The 20552-nt window shown below is 44.1% G+C and overlaps 1 protein-coding gene across 10 annotated transcripts in view; it reads right to left on the reverse strand.

Moving 5' to 3' along the window:
- Nucleotides 1–20552, reverse strand: part of LOC110522839 (netrin receptor UNC5D) — a 301148-nt gene that overhangs the window by 3608 nt on the left and 276988 nt on the right. For all 10 annotated transcript variants that reach the window (XM_090234311.1, XM_036977117.2, XM_090234316.1 and 7 more), the window contains 5 exons: nucleotides 9947–10118; nucleotides 7598–7828; nucleotides 3644–3793; nucleotides 1419–1583; nucleotides 828–1006 (listed from right to left, as the gene is read on the reverse strand). In XM_090234311.1, coding sequence (XP_090090437.1) covers nucleotides 828–1006; nucleotides 1419–1583; nucleotides 3644–3793; nucleotides 7598–7828; nucleotides 9947–10118 — 897 coding nt within the window. The remainder of the gene's footprint in view (nucleotides 1–827; nucleotides 1007–1418; nucleotides 1584–3643; nucleotides 3794–7597; nucleotides 7829–9946; nucleotides 10119–20552) is intronic.

Here is a 20552-nt window from a genome sequence, read left to right on the forward strand (position 1 = left end):
GGACATTCCTGGTCACACGGCTTATGTCACACTTTTATTCAGTAAACTTTGTTCCCCTTTTCCACACTCCTTATTGACTGTTTCTTCTTCTGCTGAGGGAATAGAGATTACCCATTACCGCTAAAATCTCCAACATTCGGGGTTAAGGAAAATAGGATTTTGAATTGGACTGAATTGTGTGTCCCTACAAGGTTAGTTAAACAAGACTGTGTGCGTGTGTGTGTGTGTTTGTGTGTGTGTGTGTGTGTGTGTGTGTGTGTGTGTGTGTGTGTGTGTGTGTGTGTGTGTGTGTGTGTGTGTGTGTGTGTGTGTGTGTGTGTGTGTGTGTGTGTACAGATCTATAATGAGATCCGCAGAGTGTGTGTGTGACCTGGTCACTGGTAGGGTTGCTTGGTGTTAGCAGATAAAGACTGGCACAGTGGCGAAGGCCCAGATAATAAGCCAACCATTATGCAAATGACTAGGCACATCCATAGGGAGACTGGTAGAGGTGCTGCAGTCAAGATTGATCTTTTCTCTAATGTTGTAATTTCAAAATGAGTCATTTGCAAATACATTGACCAAGGCAATAGAGCAACAAAATAGACTTGCGACACATTGCTGGACCTTGCAGTATCATTATTAATCCAGCTCAATAAAAGTTATTAGAATCCCTAAATGAAATGGACTGAATTGGTGGCTGCTAGTCAAACATGATGAACATTGGAGGGGCCAATACAACAGTTGGACTACCATTCAAGGATGGGGACCCAGGGTTTCTGGGTGTATAGTACAGCAGGGAGTGTATATGTGTGTGTGTGTGCGTGCAAGTGAGCATGGTATCTCACCTGTCTATGTGGAGTTTCTGTGCAAGCAGCTGCCAGTCCTTTCCCTTGGCGTTGGCTGTGTCGAAGGTGGCACAAATCCTCTGGCGGATGGACAGGGGGATCTTGAAGGCCCTGGACCCCGTCAGCGACGTGGTGGTACAGTTCGACTGAGTGAAGAAGGGGACTACCTCCTTTTCACTCTGGAGGAAGAAACCATTGCAGCATAAAAATGAGAGGTGTTAGAGTGACCATTTATTTTCTACAGATAACATAAGATTATATGGCTTCAAAGAATTAACTCAATGTAATATATATGTCAAGAGGCCCCTGCGTGCTTCATTAAGAAAAGCCCTTCAGTAAAATCAGGAGACATTCACTCTAATGAGAGAGCCTATTAGTATCACAGCTTCAGCTCCATACAGGATTCACACACACACACACACACACACACACACACACACACACACACACACACACACACACACACACACACAAAACAACCCCCCCCCCCCCCCCCCCCCCCGCAACAAACACACTTCACACTTCCTGCCATATACTGTATACACACAATTCCACACACACTCTTCCTCCCACACACACTCCTCCCCTTACCTCGACCACAGAGGTGTAGACCTGGAGGATCTGCTCCTGACCTTTGACCTGACGCACACTGATCTTACAGGACAGCTGGGAGGAGGCGGGGCTGTAGCGCTCCAATGAGAAGGCACACTGCAGGGGCCGCTGGTTACTAGCCCACACCTGAGAGAACGAGAACTCCTAGAGAGAGAAAGAGAAGGGGGGAGAGAGAGAAGGGGGGAGAGAGAGCGGGTGGGGTCAATACATGAAATAAACTATAGACCTAATCTAGCTCTGTGCCATTATTCACAAAGAGTCTCAGGGTAGGAGTGCTGATATAGAGATCATGTTGCCTTTTAGATCATAATGAATAAGATTACATGAACAGGGGGGACCTGATCCTACATCAGTACTTCTACTCTGAGGCGCATTTTGAATACAGACCCTGGATGACAATATTTACTAAATACAATGCCTGAATGCCAGCTAATTGCATTGCCCCCTTTCCTCTATTTCAGCTTTAATTATTAGTTCAGACCAGACCAAGTCAATGGTTTCTTTACCCACTCAACAACCACTGCTAATCAATCAAGGGAATACAATCAGCAGCCTCTTGGGGATGGGGTTGTCTACCCATGAGCAAACTGAATTGGAGATGGCCAGTCTGAAATTACTTGCCTAGTCAACATTCTGTCCTTAAAAGTCAATTCCATTCCTATATACTGTGTGGTCATTGTTTTAATGACAAACAAACACAACTACGAATCAGACTCTCTTGGGATCCTTCAAGCAACATAATGATAGATAATGACATGAGAGCTTCCTATTGAGTACATCTTTAGGCTGCATCCAGAATGGCACCCTTTAACCTTTATAGTGCACTACTTTTGACCAGGACCCACAAGGCTCTGGTCAAAAGTAGTCCACTGTGAAGGGAATAGACTACTATGTGGGATGCAGATGTAGAGTACAGCTCTAGAATAATATTAGTAATGTATTAGATCTTAGATATACACACAGTTTATTAGGTACACCCATCTAGTACCAGGTCAGACCCCTGCCATTTGTCTCCAGAACAGCCTGAATTCTTAGGGCATGGAAGCATTGTTCAACTGGTATCAAGGGACCTAACGTGTGCCAGGAAAACATTCCAAACACAATTACACCACCTCCACCAGCCTGTAAAGTTGACACCAGGCAGGATGGGGCAATGGATTCATGCTACCAACGCCAAATCCTGACTCTGCCATCAGCATGATGCGGGATTCATCGGACCAGGTTGGCAATGTTTTTCCACTCCTAAATTGTCCAGTGTTGGTGATCGTGTGCCCACTTGAGCCGCTTCTTCTTGTTTTTAGCTGATAGGAGTGGAACCTGGTCGTCTGCTGCAATAGTCCATCCGGGTCAAAGACCGATGAGTTGTGCATTCCGAGATGCCGTTTCATCCACTAGATGTTTTTGCTCACAGGACTGCCGATGACTTGATGTGTTTTGTTTGTCGCACCATTCTCGGTACACCCTAGACACTGTTGTGAGTGAAAAGTACAGGAGGCCGGCCATTTCTGAGATGGAACCGGTGCGCCTGGCACCGACGATCATACTACCACGCTCAAAGTCGCTTAGGTCACTTGTTTTGCCCATTTTAACATTCAGTTGAACAGTAACTGAATGCTTTATATAGCAAGCCACGGCCATGCGACTCACTGTCTGTACGATGAAACTGTTCACTGAGCTTCTACTCTTCCTGACCTTTCCCTCCCTCCCTCCCTCCCTCCCTCTCTATCTCTTTAGCCCTCTCTCCATCTCTCTCTGCTCCATGAGAGCTGGTTGATATTCTGGCTAATTCTGCTAATGGGAGCTCACTGGAGGGCGTAAAATCACAGAGCAGCACAGTACATGCACCACGCACACCCCTAGGAAGAAAAGGAAATGTGTGTCTGTGTGTGTGTGTGTGTGTGTGCCTAGAAGACATAATTCATTTAGTTTTGTGTGTAAGTGTGTGTGTGTGTGTGGAAGAGATAGTTATTGTCCTCTGTCCTTGCCACAGTCCCTGCTCTTTGCTTTGACCCCAGAGTAAGAAGACAGGATTGTTGATGGAGTAGAGGACTCTGATGAAGGGATGGTTGATGGAGGAGAAGACTCAGATGGAAGGGAGGTTTCTCACATGATGGTGTTTCTCAAATGACACACCCCCATACCCCTGCACCTACTCTCAACACACACAAACAATTCCCCTCCACACACACTCCGCCCTCCCCTACCTGGCAGGTGGTGAAAGGCTTGATGCTCCAGAGGAACTGGGGGATGTCCTGGATAGAGAGCTGCAGGCTGAAGGAGTTCCCCCTGAACAGCAGCGTCTTGGGCTCCTCCAGGAGACGACCGCCCCTCACCCGCTCCACTGATGCCACTTCCTGATAGGGGGAGAGGGGAGAACAGTGGTGAAGGAGGATGAGGCGGAGGAGGAGGAGGGGGTAGGGAGGGAAGAGTGAGAGAGGCGTAGGTATTGGGGGGAAGAGGGACAGTGGGGAAGGAGGTGGGAGGGAGAGAGCAAGAGAGAGAGAGAGTGGGAGAGAGAAGGGAGATGAGGGGTGGAGAGAAAGGTGAAATAAAAGTGTGAGAATTACGTTATTTTTGTGTGTGTTTACAGCATTTAAGTACAGTATACATAGATTACACAACATAGAAAACCAATATTACTCAGTCATTAATACAACCACTCTCCTCTATCTGTACTGAATTAAGAAACAGTGCTCTGAACTACCATCTCCCCCCCTGAAGATCTGAACAGCTCTAAACAGTTGAATTAAACAGCTCATGGGGAGATTGGGCATTCAGTTAGCCTCCTTTGCAAGAGAAAGCAAGTGGAAGAATTGCTTAAAATGCATTTTTTAACAACTAGAAATAATTCCATAATAATTTCACGCAGAATGAAACCCCCCAAACACACAAACAAACAAATAAAGAATAAACAAAGCAACTCCTGGCAACAAAATGTCCAATGAATAAAATCAGGGAGCACAATACCCCTCAAATGCTGTTTCAGACACACACAGAGACAGAAATCAAGCCCGATCTTCCCGAATGGCGTTTGCTATTGATGAAAGGACTTAGGTGATTTTGCGCTTTTTGGGTTCTTATCTGAGGGTATTGTTGCGCTTCTCTATGGAGACCGGGAGCATTAGTGTGTGTGTGTGTGTGTGTGTGTGTGTGTGTGTGTGTGCATACGTGTGTGGGTACGTGTGTGTATATGTGTATGTGTGCGTACATGTGTGTGTGTCTGTGTGCTTGCATGTCTGCCGTCTCCATCACAAAAGGAAAGGCGCGTGGAAATTGAAAAATTGTCCCTGATCGATTCTTTGCTCGGCATCGCAAGAGAAATAATTTGTCGTAAGAAGTTCAAACAAAAACCACCAAAACTGGACAAATGAACAAATAAACAGGGCAGAGTGACAGAGAGAGATGTAGAGAATTGGCTGGTGGGTTCCCGAATGTAATTTCACTCTATTTACCATGCAAGGCTGCCCTCTGACTGATGCGGACAGAACCAAAGCTGCTCTAGTGAGCCAAGCTCTGTCACATCACAACCTCTCTGGAGCATAACTCATAGCCTCAAAGCAACTGGCTGCTGTCAGAGGTGTGTGTGTGTGTGTGTGTGTGTGTGTGTGTGTGTGTGTGTGTGTGTGTGTGTGTGTGTGTGTGTGTGTGTGTGTGTGTGTGTGTGTGTGTGTGTGTGTGTGTGTGTGTGACTACACTGCTCACAGGTGCATACCTAGTGGTTAATCTGTCGTTCTGCCCCTGAACAAGTTAACCCATTGTTCCTAGGCCGTCATTGTAAATAAGAATTTGTTCTTAACTGACTTGCCTAGTTAAATAAACGGTTAAATACAGAAAGAAAGAAATACCTCAGAGTGTGTGTGCCTTTTTTGTGAATGAGGCAAAAAGAGGATAATGGGTATCATTATGAGAGAGAATGTGAGTACGATAGAAATGAGTTTGTGTGAAAAGGCCATAGCTACTCTTCATTGTATATCATTCATACATCACCTCTACACAGAACTAAAAGAGAGAACCAATCTAGTACCGGGTCGGACCTCCATTTGCCTCCAGAACAGCCTGAATTCATTTGGCACGGAAACGCTGTTCAAATGGTATTAAGGGACCTAACGTGTTCCAGGAAAACATTCCACACACCATTACACCTCTACCACCAGCCTGTACAGTTGACACCAGGCAGGTTGGGGCCATGGACTCATGCTGCTAATGCCAAATCCTGACTCGGACATCAACATGATGCAACAGGAACCGGGATTCGTTAGACCAGGTGGGCAATGTTTTTCCACTCCTCACTTGTCCAGTGTTGGTGATCGTGTGCCCACTTGAGCCGCTTCTTCTTGTTTTGAGCTGATAGGAGTGGAACCCGCTGTGGTCGTCTGCTGCAATAGTCCATCCGGGTCAAGGACCAAAGAGTTGTGATTCCGAGATGCCGTTCTGGACACCACTGTTGTACTGTGCCGTTATTTGCCTGTTTATGGCCCGTCTGTTAGCTTGCACATTCTCCTTTGACCTCTCATCCACTAGATGTTTTCGCCCACAGGACTGACGCTGACTGGATGTTTTTTGTTTGTTGCACCATTCTCGGTAAACCCTAGACACTGTGGTGAGTGAAAAGACCAGGAGGCCGACCACTTCTTTGATGGAACTGGTGCGCGTGGCACCGAAGATAATACCACGCTCAAAGTCGCTTAGGTTTGTATTTTGTCCTGTAGTTCATTCAATGTAATTGGAGAATTCCGTGTGTTATGGTAGTCATTAATAGTTGATTCTAAGATTTGGCGAGATTTTATGGATTCTTCATTTACATTGAGCTGATTTCTGACGTACTGTTCCTTCTTTTTCCGTAGTGTATTTCTGTATTGTTTTCATGATTCATAGTGAAAGTATAGACACAGGTTTTCTGGGTCTCTGTTTTTGGTTCGAAATGTTTCTCAATTTCTTTCTTAGGTTTTTGCATTTCACTTCATCAAACCATTTGTCATTGTTGTTAATTATCTAAGGTTGTCTGCTTGGAATTTTTAGATTTGATAGGGAAGCTGAAAGGTCAAATTTATTGTTTTTCTACTGCCAAGATTACACCTTCTGTATTAGAGTCTTGTCCAGGAAATTGCCTAAAAGGGATTGAATCTCTCTCTCTCTCTCTCTCTCTCTCTCCCTCTCTCTATCTCTCTCTATCTCTCTCACCCTCTCTCTCTCTCTCTCTCTCTCTCTCTCTCTCTCTCTCACCCTCTCACTCTCACCCTCTCTCTCTCTCTCTCTCTCTCACCCTTTCTCTCTCTCTCTCTCACCCTCTCTCTCTCTCTCTCTCTCTCTCACCCTCTCTCTCACCCTCTCTCTCTCTCTCTCTCTCTCTCTCTCTCTCACCCTTTCTCACCCTCTCTCTCTCTCTCTCTCTCTCCCTCTCTCTCTCTCTCTCTCTCTCACCCTCTCTCTCACCCTCTCTCTCTCTCTCTCTCTCTCTCTCTCTCTCTCTCTCTCTCTCTCTCTCGCTCTCTCTCTCACCCTCCAACTGCAGTGTGTGTTCTCTTGCCCGGGCCGTCACACGGAATGGAATGCTAGAACACCTTTAATTAACACACTACAAATATTCAGTTAAGCCCCAGAAAAGAAGGCAGAGGAGGAAACCTTGCAGTGTTGTCTCTCCTAATCATCCAGCAGCATCTCTCTTTCTCTCTCTGGCTGTGTGACTGGACAGAGAAAACTCTTCTGGACAAAACCACCAGCCACGACACACTAACGCAATTGGACAGAAACACAGAAACAGAAACACTCACACACACCTGCAGGGGGTGGAATGAGGTCACACACACGTGGGGTCGCGAGGATGGATACACGGATACGCATGCACACAAATACACACACACAGACACAAACGCGAACACACACACTCTCCTTTAAGCAAGCTGAATTGTGTATAACCTTCATAGAGTACTTTCTTAAAGTTCTTCTGTCAGTTGAAATCTACCACTGCAGGCCAGCTTGCTACTGCAATAACATATAATGTTCTCAGAAAGCACTCTACTGCCTATCACTCCACAGCCTAAACTCGGGTGATAGGCAGTCTATCCGTCCATCCGTCAGCATTCAGTCAGTCAGTCAAACAGTCAGCCAGCCAACCAACCATCCATCCTTCCATTCCCCCCCCCCCCCCCCCCCCATACCTGGAATGCGTAGGGGGTGTTGTCGACACAATACACCCTTAGGCTGTATCCCAGAGGGTTGGTGTTGTCTGCACTACCGAACACGGCCAACCTCAGTCTCTTCACAGCCTCCTGGCTCAGTGGCTCCCCCACCAGGGCATAGCGCCCTGGACTTTCCAGGAGCAGGTGGCAGCACTGAGCCTCCAGCAAACAGTAGCAGGAAGTGCTCTCCTCCTCCACTGACATCACTTCCTGTGAGAGAAGAAAATATAAGAAAAAAGAAGTTGGGGTGGGTTGGGGCATTAGGCTGATGTTGTTTATCATGATGACGAGGAAAATGGCTGCAGACGGAAAAATAAGCAATCAGCACATTGTGTATCGTGAACAGTAATGTGATTACCACACACCTGTATGCATAGCTCATTTCTCTTTCATTCTTTTCTCAATGCCTCTCCTAAATCACCAACTGCACCCTCGCCGTGACCCTATGGCCCTGTCTGTATTAAGGCATGGTTAAACTTTATAAAGTCAGGCTGTATAATATAGTAATGCAGTACTTTGGCCCAGCCTGCTACATCTGGCCCATTAGCTCTGCAGCAGACATTAGGAATCTATGTTTTATACAGCTCATCCCCACCAGACAGACAGGCAGGCAGCAATGGAAGAAACGGGAGTCAAACACCTCCACCGCAAAGCCTAGCAGTATTAACGGAAACATGTAGGGAGAGAGAGAGAGTGGGTGAAGGGGACAGGCAGAGAGAGAGAGAGAGGGCGGGGGGAGAGGGGGAGAAGGGGACAGACAGAGAGAGAGAGGGGGGGGGGGGGAGAGGGGGAGAAGGGGACAGACAGAGAGAGAGAGGGGGGGGGGGGGGAGAGATGCTCGTAATGTCATTAAATCCAGAGATGGTTCACATTTGAAGAGGCTGCCCCGGCATTCTGCCTGAGATAAAGGGCTCACTATTGCACAGAGAAGGAAGCAGGTCTCACCATGGCTTCTTCACATGGGCAAGACGAGGGATGCCTCTCTCTCTCTAGAGGGACATCGCTCTCTCCCATTCTCTTACCCGCAGCACACACACACACACTCACTTGTCGACTGGCTTTTGATAGCTGCCTTTTGAGCGCCAAGCATCTCTTGCCGGCAAATTACATCCTGTGTAAATGCCATAGGCAGTGAATAGACCTGGGCCTTGGGGTGTCATGGGCCCACCACAAGGCACAAAGAGCTCTGAGCTTTGGGGTCACGTCTACCTAGATGAGGTCCCGGTCGCTCTCTATAGCTCCTTTGATGAGGTTAGTTATACATTAACAGAACGTTGGCAATACCTCTGCTGGAATGTATAGACGGGTGGATTGATGGAGAAAAATGGAGGGTGTGGAATGATGTTGGAGCTTGAGAGAATGAGGGAGTCCCTCAGCGAGAGAGAGCGAGATGGAAGTTCTAAGAGGAAGAAAGGCAGAGTTCAAGGGCTTTTTTTGAGAGGTTTGTGTGCTATTCAAAGGGCTAGCGGTCGGGAGGACCACATACTGTAAGAGAAGTCATAGACTTGAGTTTTCACTAGCTTTCAAAGAAGTCCATTCTAACATGGGTTAGTGAAATAGTTCCTCCCAACTGGCAGCTCAATGAACCTCAGTGGAATAGAGGTTGACAAGTCAGAATGAAGAACAGAATGTGTGGAATTGAGATTGTGGTTCTATCCTATTCTCAATTCAAAGTTTTGGGGGAAAAGACAAGGTAAAGACAAATACTCCTGCTTTTCACTCTTAGAAAAAAGGGTTCCAAAAGGGTTCTTCGACTATCCCCATAGGAGAAGCCTTTTTGGTTCCAGGTAGAACCCTTTTTGGTTCCAATAAAGGGTTCTACATGGATCCCAAAAGAGTTCTATCTGGAATCAAAATGGTTCTACCTGGAACCAAAAAGGGTTCTTCAAAGGGTTCTCCTATGGGGACAGCTGAAGAACCTTCTAAGGTTCTACATAGCACCTTTGGAACAAAGAAATCAAGTGTGTGGAACAAAGAAATCTAAATCAACTGTTGTCTCAGTCTAGTGTTTGAAAATGTTTCATTTGATGTGTGCATATTAGGTGCATTTTCCTTGCACACAGCCCACGCAGCAAGCAAAGTTGTGGAAAATAACCGTAACATTTGAAATAGACGGCACATAAGCAAAGGACAGTTTTGAATACAGCAGCCAGCGATGGTAACATCTGGAACGCATTTTAATGTGTTTACTCCGGTTAAATAATCTCAAAGATATTATAAAAGGAAAGTTACAATATTAATTTTAAGTTACACAGAGTCTTTAACACAGTTAAGTGCAGAGAACATTGTTTCTCTAAATGCTCTGAAATGTTTTCAGGACAACCTCACCTCCCACTTGTTATCCTGTGTCTGCCTTTTGAGCCGGATGTTCCAGTTGTCGGTGGCGAACTCAGCGCAGTGGGCTATTGTCATGGCGACGGGGCAGGAGAGGTCGAGGCCCGGTGGACCATAGGTGACCTCTGGACTCAGCAGGACCTCTTGGCTCTCCTCTGATAGGGTACTGCAGAAAACACACATACAGAAATATGGAGGTTCTAGACTCTGACAACACACAGAGTAAATACCTCTCTAAACTCCACAGACAGAGACCATGAAAGGAACATAAAAATAGGGCATGCTTCTAAACAGTGGGTCATGGCTTTATTTGAGGAACACAGGGGGAAAAGAAACGCTAGAAGAAGGTCCTATTCTTAGGAACACTCAAACTTTTATATGGGCTGCCATCCTGCCTTCAGTCCAGAAGGGCCTACACTACTACACAGACTTCTAAGGCCTAGCGTGCAATGAAAACTGATGTCTGCTTGATTTCATTCTATTTGAGTCTCAGCCATCCGTCAGTCCTGCTGCTGTGGGCCTGGGGGTCAATCTCACGGTAGGTAGAGTGGCGCTGCTATCCCCTGCTGTCAAAGGGCCAAGCTAGCGTCTCCTGCCTCGTCCTTAGTGACAGGTCAGATTAGGAACCAGAGGCAGCGCCAGAGGAGTGATTTCAGCTAAACTGATTAACTGGACACTTTAATGAAGGGATCAGGACAACTGTGTGTTGTTGTTGAGTGAAACATCACAAACAGGGCTGTTTGGGTAGCATTCTACTGTGTCGGCTAAACTGAGATTAAAGATATATGCACAAATACATACACACACACAAACACTCAAACACAAACACAGATACACGCACACACATACGCACACAGACACACACACTCTCAAATATCAGTTAAACATGATATGGTGTGAACAAATAGTGTGAACAACCTCGCTCGCCGCCGGATTTTCACCACTCTGCTTTATCGTTATTTATTTCTTTGCTAATTACCAGTGTGCTTCCACTGCCTATTGTGTCCAATTTGTCTCCATTGTTCCAATGAAAGCAATCAACAGTTAAACATTGACAGCGGTTGTGATCTCGCATCTAAAAATACAGAATAAATCAGCCAACAGCGGTGAAATCCTGCAGCTGTGCTGTGCTGTGCTGTGTGGGTGTGGGTGTGGGTGTGTGTGTGTGAGTATGTATATGCTAATCAGGCCCAGTCACCAGAGGAGCATCAAGGTCACCTGCAGATTGGACTCTGATAATTAGCCTGAATAGAGGAGAATAAAGCTGTTTGTTTGTCAAAGAAAACACAACAAAACTAGACATTTGTCATGGTTCTGACTCAGTATCTCTGGATCAAAGACAATTGAATTAGTCTGAGAGGTGGATCAAGTAGGGTGACTTTGGGTTATTGATGTAATAGGCTTTTATTTCATTAATGGATTGGAATGATTTGACTGCACTCAGAGAGAGGTTTGGCATTGTTATACTGAGTGATATTCTGTGATCCACAAAAATGCTTATTCTTAAAACATACACTTAAAATAACAAATAAATAGACTACAATTTATCGGGCAGAAATTAGCTTCCGTAAACACAGTAAAATGAATTATAATATGATTGCAAACAGAGAGATACTCTACTGAAGGCCACCCCTAATTAACACTCCTTCTTTCACTCTAGATCTTTCATCCCTAGTCTACAGCAACTCCTCCTCTCACACCCCCATCTTCCGTCACAAACACGTTCCCTTCCACACCCTTCACCCAATCTCTCATTCACACTCTGTCGCCTATCAGATCGCTACAGAGGTCTCCTGACCTTGTGTTCAGGTGGGCTGTACTGTGGTGACCTGACAAGCATCAAAGAATAACACTCCAAGGCACTAACACCCTGTGGGAGTTTCATTGTTCCATTTAGAAAAACAAACAACAACATAATAACCTTGGATATCATGCACTGTTCCCCACAGTTTCAAGCTCAGGTTATCAGTGCACAACAAGACCTTGCTAGCTCGCCGAGTCAAAGCCAAGGCTTTAAAGCTGGAAGTTTTGAGCAAAGTGATTCATCAGATGAAGCTAGCTCTGTGCACTACTTCTGCTACAAACATATTACATTAAAAACACTGAAGGACAGACAAACTTTTCTGTGTGTGTTCAGGATTAGGCTCTGCAATTCCTCTCACCACTAACTTTCCAACTCAACTCAGCGCTTCTAACTCAGAGTGCTTATTGCTATCCTGATCTCTCAATGCCATCTTATACCCCCGGTCCCCACCAAGGCCTCCAAATCAAATCAAATCACATTTTATTGGTCACATACACGTGTTTAGCAGAAGTTATTGCGAGTGTAGTGAAATGCTTGTGTTTCTAGCTCCGACAGTGCAGTAATATCTAACAAGTAATATCTAACAATTTCACAACATATACCCAATACACACAAATCTAAGTAAAGGAATGCAATTAAGAATATATAAATATATGGACGAGCAATGTCAGAGTGGCATAGACTAAGATATAGTAGAATAGAACACCGTACATACAGTTGAAGTGGGAAGTTTACATACACTTAGGTTGGAGTCATTAAAACTCGTTTTTCAACCGCTCCACAAATGTCTTGTTAACAAACTATAGTTTCGGCAAGTCGGTTAGAACATCTACTTTGTGCAAGACACAAGTAATTTTTCCAACAATTGTTTGCAGACAGATTATTTCACTTATAATTCACTGTATCACAATTCCAATGGGTCAGAAGTTTACATACACTAAGTTGACTGTGCCTTTAAACAGCTAGGAAAATTCCAGAAAATTATTTCATGACTTTAGAAGCTTCTGATAGGCTAATTGACATCATTTGAGTCAATTGGAGGTGTACCTGTGGATGTATTTCAAGGCCTACCTTCAAACTCAGTGCCTCTTTGCTTGACATCATGGGAAAATCAAAAGAAATCAGCCAAGACCTCAGAAAATAAATCGTAGACCTCCACAAGTCTGGTTCATCCTTGGAAGCAATTTCCAAAAGCCTGAAGGTACCACGTTCATCTGTACACACAATAGTATGCAAGTATAAACACCATGGGACCACACAGCCGTCATACTGCTCAGGGAGGAGAAGCATTCTGTCTCCTATTGATGAATGTACTTTGGTGCGAAAAGTGCAAATCAATCCCAGAACAACAGCACAGGACCTTGTAAAGAGGCTAGAGGAAACAGGTACAAAAGTATCTATATCCACAGTGAAACGAGTCCTATATCGACATAACCTGAAAGGCTGCTCAGCAAGGAAGAAGTCACTGCTCCAAACCCGCCATAAAAAAGCCAGACTACGGTTTTCAACTGCACATGGGTGACAAAGATCATACTTTTTTGGAGAAATGTCCTATGGGCTGATGAAACAAAAATAGAACTGTTTGGCCATAATGACCATCGTTATGTTTGGAGGAAAAAGGGGGAGGCTTCCAACCCAAGAACACCATCCCAACTGTGAAGCACGGGGGTGGCAGCATCATTTTGTGGGGGTGCTTTAATGCAGGAGGGACTGGTGCACTTCACAAAATAGATGGCATCATGAGGGAGGAATATTATGTGGATATATTGAAGCAACATCTCAAGCTTGGTCGCAAATTGGTCTTCCAAATGGATAATGACCCCAAGCATACTTCCAAAGTTGTGGAAAAATGGCTTAAGGACAACAAAGTCAAGGTATTGGAGTGGCCATCACAAAGCCCTGACCTCAATCCCATAGAAAATTTGTGGGCAGAACTGAAAAAGCGTGTGCGAGCAAGGAGGCCTACAAACCTGACTCCGTTACACCAGCTCTGTCAGGAGGAATGGGCCAAAATCCACCCAAATTATTATGGGAAGCTTGTGGAAAGCTACCCAAAACGTTTGACCCAAGTTAAACCATTTTAAAGGCAATGCTACCAAATACTAATTGAGTGTATGTAAACCTCTGACCCACTGGGAATGTGATGAAAGAAAGAAAAGCTGAAACAAATCACTCTCTCTACTATTATTCTGACATTTCACATTCTTAAAATAAAGTGGTGATCCTAACTGACCTATGACAGGGAATTTTTACTAGGATTAAATGTCAGGAATTGTGAAAAACTAAATTTAAATGTATTTTGCTAAGGTGTATATAAACTTCCGACTTCAACTGTATAAAGGACATCTTAGAAACGATGACACCATGTTGGAGGAGGGCATCTTTTCATTGCCAATATTATGAATTGGAATTATTTGACTGTTGATTGATCTAATGGTTGAGATCTCTCAGGCACATCATGCCTATAGGTACAGGCCCGAAAATGCAATCAATTACAGTTTTTTCCAACTGCTTACACACAAAATCTTTTCATGTCACACGATTTTTGAAACCTCTCACTCAAAGTGCAAAACTACACAGTAAATATCCAAAACCATAAGCTATTTCTCAGCCTTTGACTCAGTTGTCAATTGCATAAAACACTTTTTTCAAAACACTACACACAATTCTCTACCTAAAACACAAAAATCTAACAGGAAGTGACTTGCTTTCCTTTTCCAAACACAACCAATCAAAATGCTACACTTAAAATAAAGTGGTGATCCTTAATGACTGAAGACAGGGAATTTTTAATAGGATTAAATGTGAGAAATTGTGAAAAACTGAGTTTAAATGTATTTGGCTCAGATGTATGTAAACTTCCGACTTCAACTGTACATATGAGTAATGCAAAATATGTAAACATGATTAAAGTGACTAGTGTTCCATTTATTAAAGTGGCCAGTGATTTCAAGTCTATTTATATAGGCAGCAGCCTCTAATGTGCTAGTGATTGCTGTTTAACAGTCTGATGGCCTTGAGATAGAAGCTGTTTTTCAGTATCTCGGTCCCAGCTTTGATGCACCTGTACTGACCTCGCCTTCTGGGTGATAGCGGGTGAACAGGCAGTGGCTCGGGTGGTTGTTGTCCGGCCACCTGGGGGCGGCCGGTCAGGAAGTCCAGGACCCAGTTGCACAGGGTGGGGTTCAGACCCAGGGCCTCGAACTTAATTATGAGCTTGTAGTGTACTTTGATGTTGAATTCTGAGCTGTAGTCAATTAACAGCATTCTTACATAGGTATTCCTCTTGTCCAGATGGGATAGGGCAGTGTGCAGAGAAATTGCATCGTCTGTGGATCTATTGGGGCAGTAAGCAAATTGAAGTGGGTGTAGGGTGTCAGGAAAGGTAGAGGTGATATGACTAGTCTCTCAAAGCACTTCATGATGACAGAAGTGAGTGCTATGGGGCAAGGCACTAACACCCTGCAGTGTGGAGACTCCGCAGACACAAAGAGAACCCAATAAGGCCTGGAGAGGAAAAGCCTCTCATCTCAGTCTCCATAATGCAGCCCTGGAGCCGCCAAGGCTGAGCTGATCAATTCCTATTCTGCAGCCGAGTGGAGAGCCACCGCCAACTGCCTCATGTAGATGGCTTTGGTCTGAAGATTGAATAGGAATAAAAGATACAATTTCTCCCAGGGTCTCTCCAAATGCTTGTCAAAAGATAGGGCTGTGATTGACAGCTCAGTGAGATCAGAGGTGCCCCCCCCCAGTCTCCCTCTAACACCAGGCAGGAAGTAAACAGCAAGCAGCCTTATCGGGACCAGGCAGGAACCTAAAGGAGGGGGCTCAGGGAGATTAGGGAGTGTTCAGAGTAGCGCACACCTCACAGGACAGAGACAGGCAGTCCACTCCTAAGCTCTGAGGCGTAAACTATAGGTGACCTTTGATCCCTATCTTTACCCTCGCTACCCAGAAGCCTCTGGGGTACTCTGAGGAGGAGGAAGGAGAAAGAGGGGGTTGAAAGGGATTATATCTGCATTTGATTGAAATTCAATGTCACTTATTTTCAACTCCTAGTCAAAATGGTATTTCCTTGAAGGGTCCAGCTGGGGTTAAACTGGTTGTCAGGGGTGATAACTTGTTGGGATGTTTTCATACAGATGTTTGTGATTTGAGATTTTTGGTGTGCAAGGAAATCACAAACTAACAGGTGCAAGAACACTGACTCCTGGTGGCAAAAAAACGTATTGAAGCCTCTGAGAAAAGTCAACAGTATTACATTTGTTGTGAACATGTTTTATCTGTCGTGCCATCTCAGCCTTGAGTAATAGCTTAGTGAAAGTCTTGATAGCTAAGTCACGGCTATGGGCTCTCCATAGCAGGCAATAGTCACCTGGACTCTCTATTTGACCAAATGCCAAACAATGGCAGATTGCCTCTACACTGAACATTTAACATTCACAGCTTTAACCAGTCACACAGGAAGGAGATGGTGACATGCTTAAGCGTAAAGACCCAGAATGGAGAAGACACGGCTCTGTCTGCTGAGCCAGTTGTTCAGGGCCATGCTGCAATCTGCAGGGCTGTTCTGCAACTGAAAGCCTATTCCTGACACATCATGTCCTCCCCTGTAGAGTGTGCAAGATGAGCTAAGGCCGCATGCTGGGCGGAGTGTGTGTGTGTGTTTGTATGTGGGAATGTGTGTGTGTGTGCATGCTCATGTGGGGGTGTGTGTATAGTATGTGTGTGCGAGCTTGCATACATCCATGTGTGAGTTTGGGTGTTAAAAAATGGGAGAGATAGCGTGAGGAAGAGGTGAAACAGGATGAGAGATAGCGTGAGGAAGAGGTGAAACAGGATGAGAGATAGCGTGAGGAAGAGGTGAAACAGGATGAGAGATAGCGTGAGGAAGAGGTGAAACAGGATGAGAGATAGCGTGAGGAAGAGGTGAAACAGGATGAGAGATAGCGTGAGATGAAGCGGTAGAATACAGTTATTTTTATTGCTTTGGTACTATATTCACAAATATGTGGTGAATTTGAAAAACCCTTAGTACAAAACTCCAAACTGGTAAAAGTTGTAACGCAGCCAGTCTTGCATTGTGCATTCACTTTGTTTGTAGACATCTTTCACCACACAACCACTCATCCAAAATATAAGTGCACTGTGAAATATACACTGAGTATAAAAAATATTAAGAACACCTGCTCTTTCTATGACATGGACTGACCAGGTGAATCCAGGTGAAAGCTATGTCTCCTTATTGATGTCGCTTGTTAAATCCACTTCAATCAGTGTAGATGAAGGGGAGGACAATTGAGACATGGATTGTGTATGTGTGCTATTCAGAGGGTTAATGGGTAAGACAAAATATTGAAGTGCCTTTTAACGGGGTATGGTAGGAGGTGCCAGGCACACTGGTTTGTATCAAGAACTGCAACGCTGCTGGGTTTTTCACGCTCAACAGTTTCCCGCCAAAAATGGTCCATCGTCCAAAGGAGATCCAGTCAACTTGACACAACTGTGGGATGCATTGGAGTCAACATCGGCCAGCATCCCTGTGGAACGCTTTCGAGACCTTGTAGAGTCCATGCCTCGACCAATTGAGGATGTTCTGAGGGCAAAAGGGGAGGTGCAACTCAATATTAGGAAGGTGTTCTAGTATGTTTTAGTATACTCAGTGAAATGAGTACATTGGATTAATCACCAAAACGCAATATAATTATATTTTCTTAATTCAGTTATTTTAACAACCAGTTAATCCAATAGCAAAACATGAAAGATACATGTTTCAAAACTGCCCTTTGAATGTATGATTCTACAGTACTGTAAATTACAGTACATTACACTGTGTCACGTTCGTCGAAAGGAGTAGACCAAGGCGCAGCTTGAGTAGAGTTCCACATACTTTATTACAAAGTGAAACTTAACAAAAACAACAAAGAATCAACGAACGTCCAGTACAGAGCGCACTAGGGCACTAACTGAAAACAAAACAATATCCCACAAACACAGGTGGGAAAAGGACCACGTTAAGTATGATCCCCAATTAGAGGCAATGATAATCAGCTGCCTCCAATTGGGAACCATACTCACACCAACATAGAAATATTAGACTAAAACACCCCCTAGTCACGCTCTGACCTATTGCACCATAGAGAACCCCAAGGGCTCTCTATGGCCAGGGCGTGACACACTGTTTTCACATTAGGAACACTTGCACTACCCATTAAAATTTACTGAACATTACATGCCCATAATTTCTATCCCATGTGTGATCAAAGGTATGATTATTGAAGACATCTTTCACAATGTAAATTAAAGAAATTAAAGAAACCAATGTTTAGAAGGCACTACTTTGCATCAAACCTGTCTTGAGCATTTGACCATAGGTTTTTATTGAAATTACACTAAATATGCTCATTGTTCTGGATTGAAATAACCACATGTCTCATCCATGGCCTGATGGAGGGTGGTGCTCTCATGTGGATGGCAATCATACATATTCCACCTGTATTGCAATCGTGTATTGTATTTTACTGTATTGCATTGTAATGATGTATTGTAGTGGTCCTGTATGTGGCTCAGTTCATAAGAACATGGCACTAGCAACACCGGAGTTGTGGGTTCAATTGGGGACTGTTGACACTTTGAATAAAAGTATCTGCTACGTAAATGGCATTCAGAAAGTTGTCAGACCCCTTGACTTTTCCCACATTTTGTTACGTTACAGCCTTATTCTAAAATGGATTAAATCATTTATTTTTCTCATCAATCTACACACAATACCTCATAATGTCAAAGCAAAAACAGGTTTTAGAAATGTTTGGAAAATGTATTAAAAATAAAAAACATAAATACTTTATTTATTCAGACCCTTTGCCATGAGACTCGAAATTGAGCTCAGGTGCATCCTGTTTCCATTGATCAACCTTGATATGTCTCTACAACTTGATTGGAGTACACCTATGGTAAATTCAATTGATTGGACATGATTTGGAAAGACACATACCTGTCTACATAAGGTCTCACAGTTGACAGTGCATGGCAGAGCAAAGACCAAGCCATGAGGTTGAAGGAATTGTCTGTAGAGCTCTGAGACAAGATTGTGTCGAGGCACAGATCGGGGGAAGGGTACCAAAACATTTCTGCAGCATTGAAGGTCCCCAAGGACACAGTGGCCTCCATCATTTTTAAATGGAAGAAGTTTGGAACTAACAAGACTCTTCCTAGAGCTGCCTGCCTGACGAAACTGAGCAATTGGGGGAGAAGGGCCTTGGTCAGGGAGGTGACCAAGAACCTGATGGTCACTCTGACAGAGCTCCAGAGTTCCTCTGTGGAGATGGTAGAACCTTCCAGAAGGCCAACCATCTCCGTAAAACTCCACCAATCAGGTCTTTATGGTAGAGTGGCAAGATGGAAGCCACTCCTCAGTAAAATGCACATGATAGCCCATTTGGAGTTTGCCAAAAGCACCTAAAGGACTCTCAGACCATGAGAAACAAGATTCTCTGGTCTGATGAAACCACGATTCAACTCTTTGGCCTGAATGCCAAGCATCACATCTGGAGGAAACCTAGTATCATCCCTACGGTGAGGCATGGTGGTGGTGGCAGCATCATATTGTGGGGATGTTTTTCAGCAGCAGGGACTGGGAGACTAGTCAGGATCGTGGGAAAGATGAACGTAGCAAAGTATAGAGAGTTCATTGATGAAAACCTGCTCCAGTGCACTCAGGGCCTCAGACTGGGGTGAAGGTTCACCTTCCAACAGGACAACCACCCTAAGCACACAGCGAAGACAACGCAGGAGTGGCTTTGAGACAAGTCTCTGAATGTCCTTGACTGGCCCAGCCAGAGCCTGGACTTGAACCCGACCGAACATCTCTGGAGAGACCCGAAGATCGCTGTGCAGCGACGCTCCCCATCCAAGTTGACAGAGAGGATCCAAATACAGGTGTGACAAGCTTCTACCCAAGATGACTCAAGGCTGTAATCGCTGCCAAAGGTGCTTCAACAAAGTACCGAGTAAAGGATCTGAATACTTATGTAAATGTGAAAGTATCCGTTTTTTATTTGTAATAAATATGCAAACATTTCTAAAAACGTGTTTTTGCTTTGTCATTATGGGGTATTGTGTGTAGTTTGACGAGGGGGCAAAAAAGGATTTAATACATTTTAGAATAAGGCTGTAACGTAACAAAATGTGAAAAAAGTCAAGGGGTCTGAATACTTTCTGAATGCACTGTGTATTACGGTATTACAGCAGTGTGACCCCCCATAAAAAGATGCTAGCAACTTAATTTTGGATACATGTTTACTGAATAGGGGACGTTCTGGATCATTTATGTATTGATATTTTATTGTATCACTGTAATGGCTAGAAACACAAGCATTTTGCTGTACCTGCTGTAACATCTGCTAATCTCTGTAACCAATAATCTTAGATTTGTTACATACAGTTAATCTCTGATTTTGTCAATATCAGATACAAAATATATATATAGTCATCAAAGCTGTGGCTATATTTAGATTTGTTTAACACTTTTTTGGAAATTCCTTTAATTAACTTTTAACAAGACACACCTTGAAATGCATTCCAGGTGACTACTTAATGAAGCCGGTTGAGAGAATGCCAAGATTGTGAAAAGCTGTCATCAAGGCAAAGTGTGGCTACTTTGAAGAATCTCAAATCTAAAATATATTTTGATTTGTATTAACACTTTTCTGGTTACTACACGATTATTGCATAGTTTTTATGTCTTCACTATTATTCTACAATGTAGAAAATAGTAAAAAATTAAGAAAAACCCTT

This window comes from Oncorhynchus mykiss, chromosome 5, assembly GCF_057628025.1.
Source record: "Oncorhynchus mykiss isolate SJ-2025 chromosome 5, ASM5762802v1, whole genome shotgun sequence".
Lineage (NCBI taxonomy): Eukaryota > Metazoa > Chordata > Actinopteri > Salmoniformes > Salmonidae > Oncorhynchus > Oncorhynchus mykiss.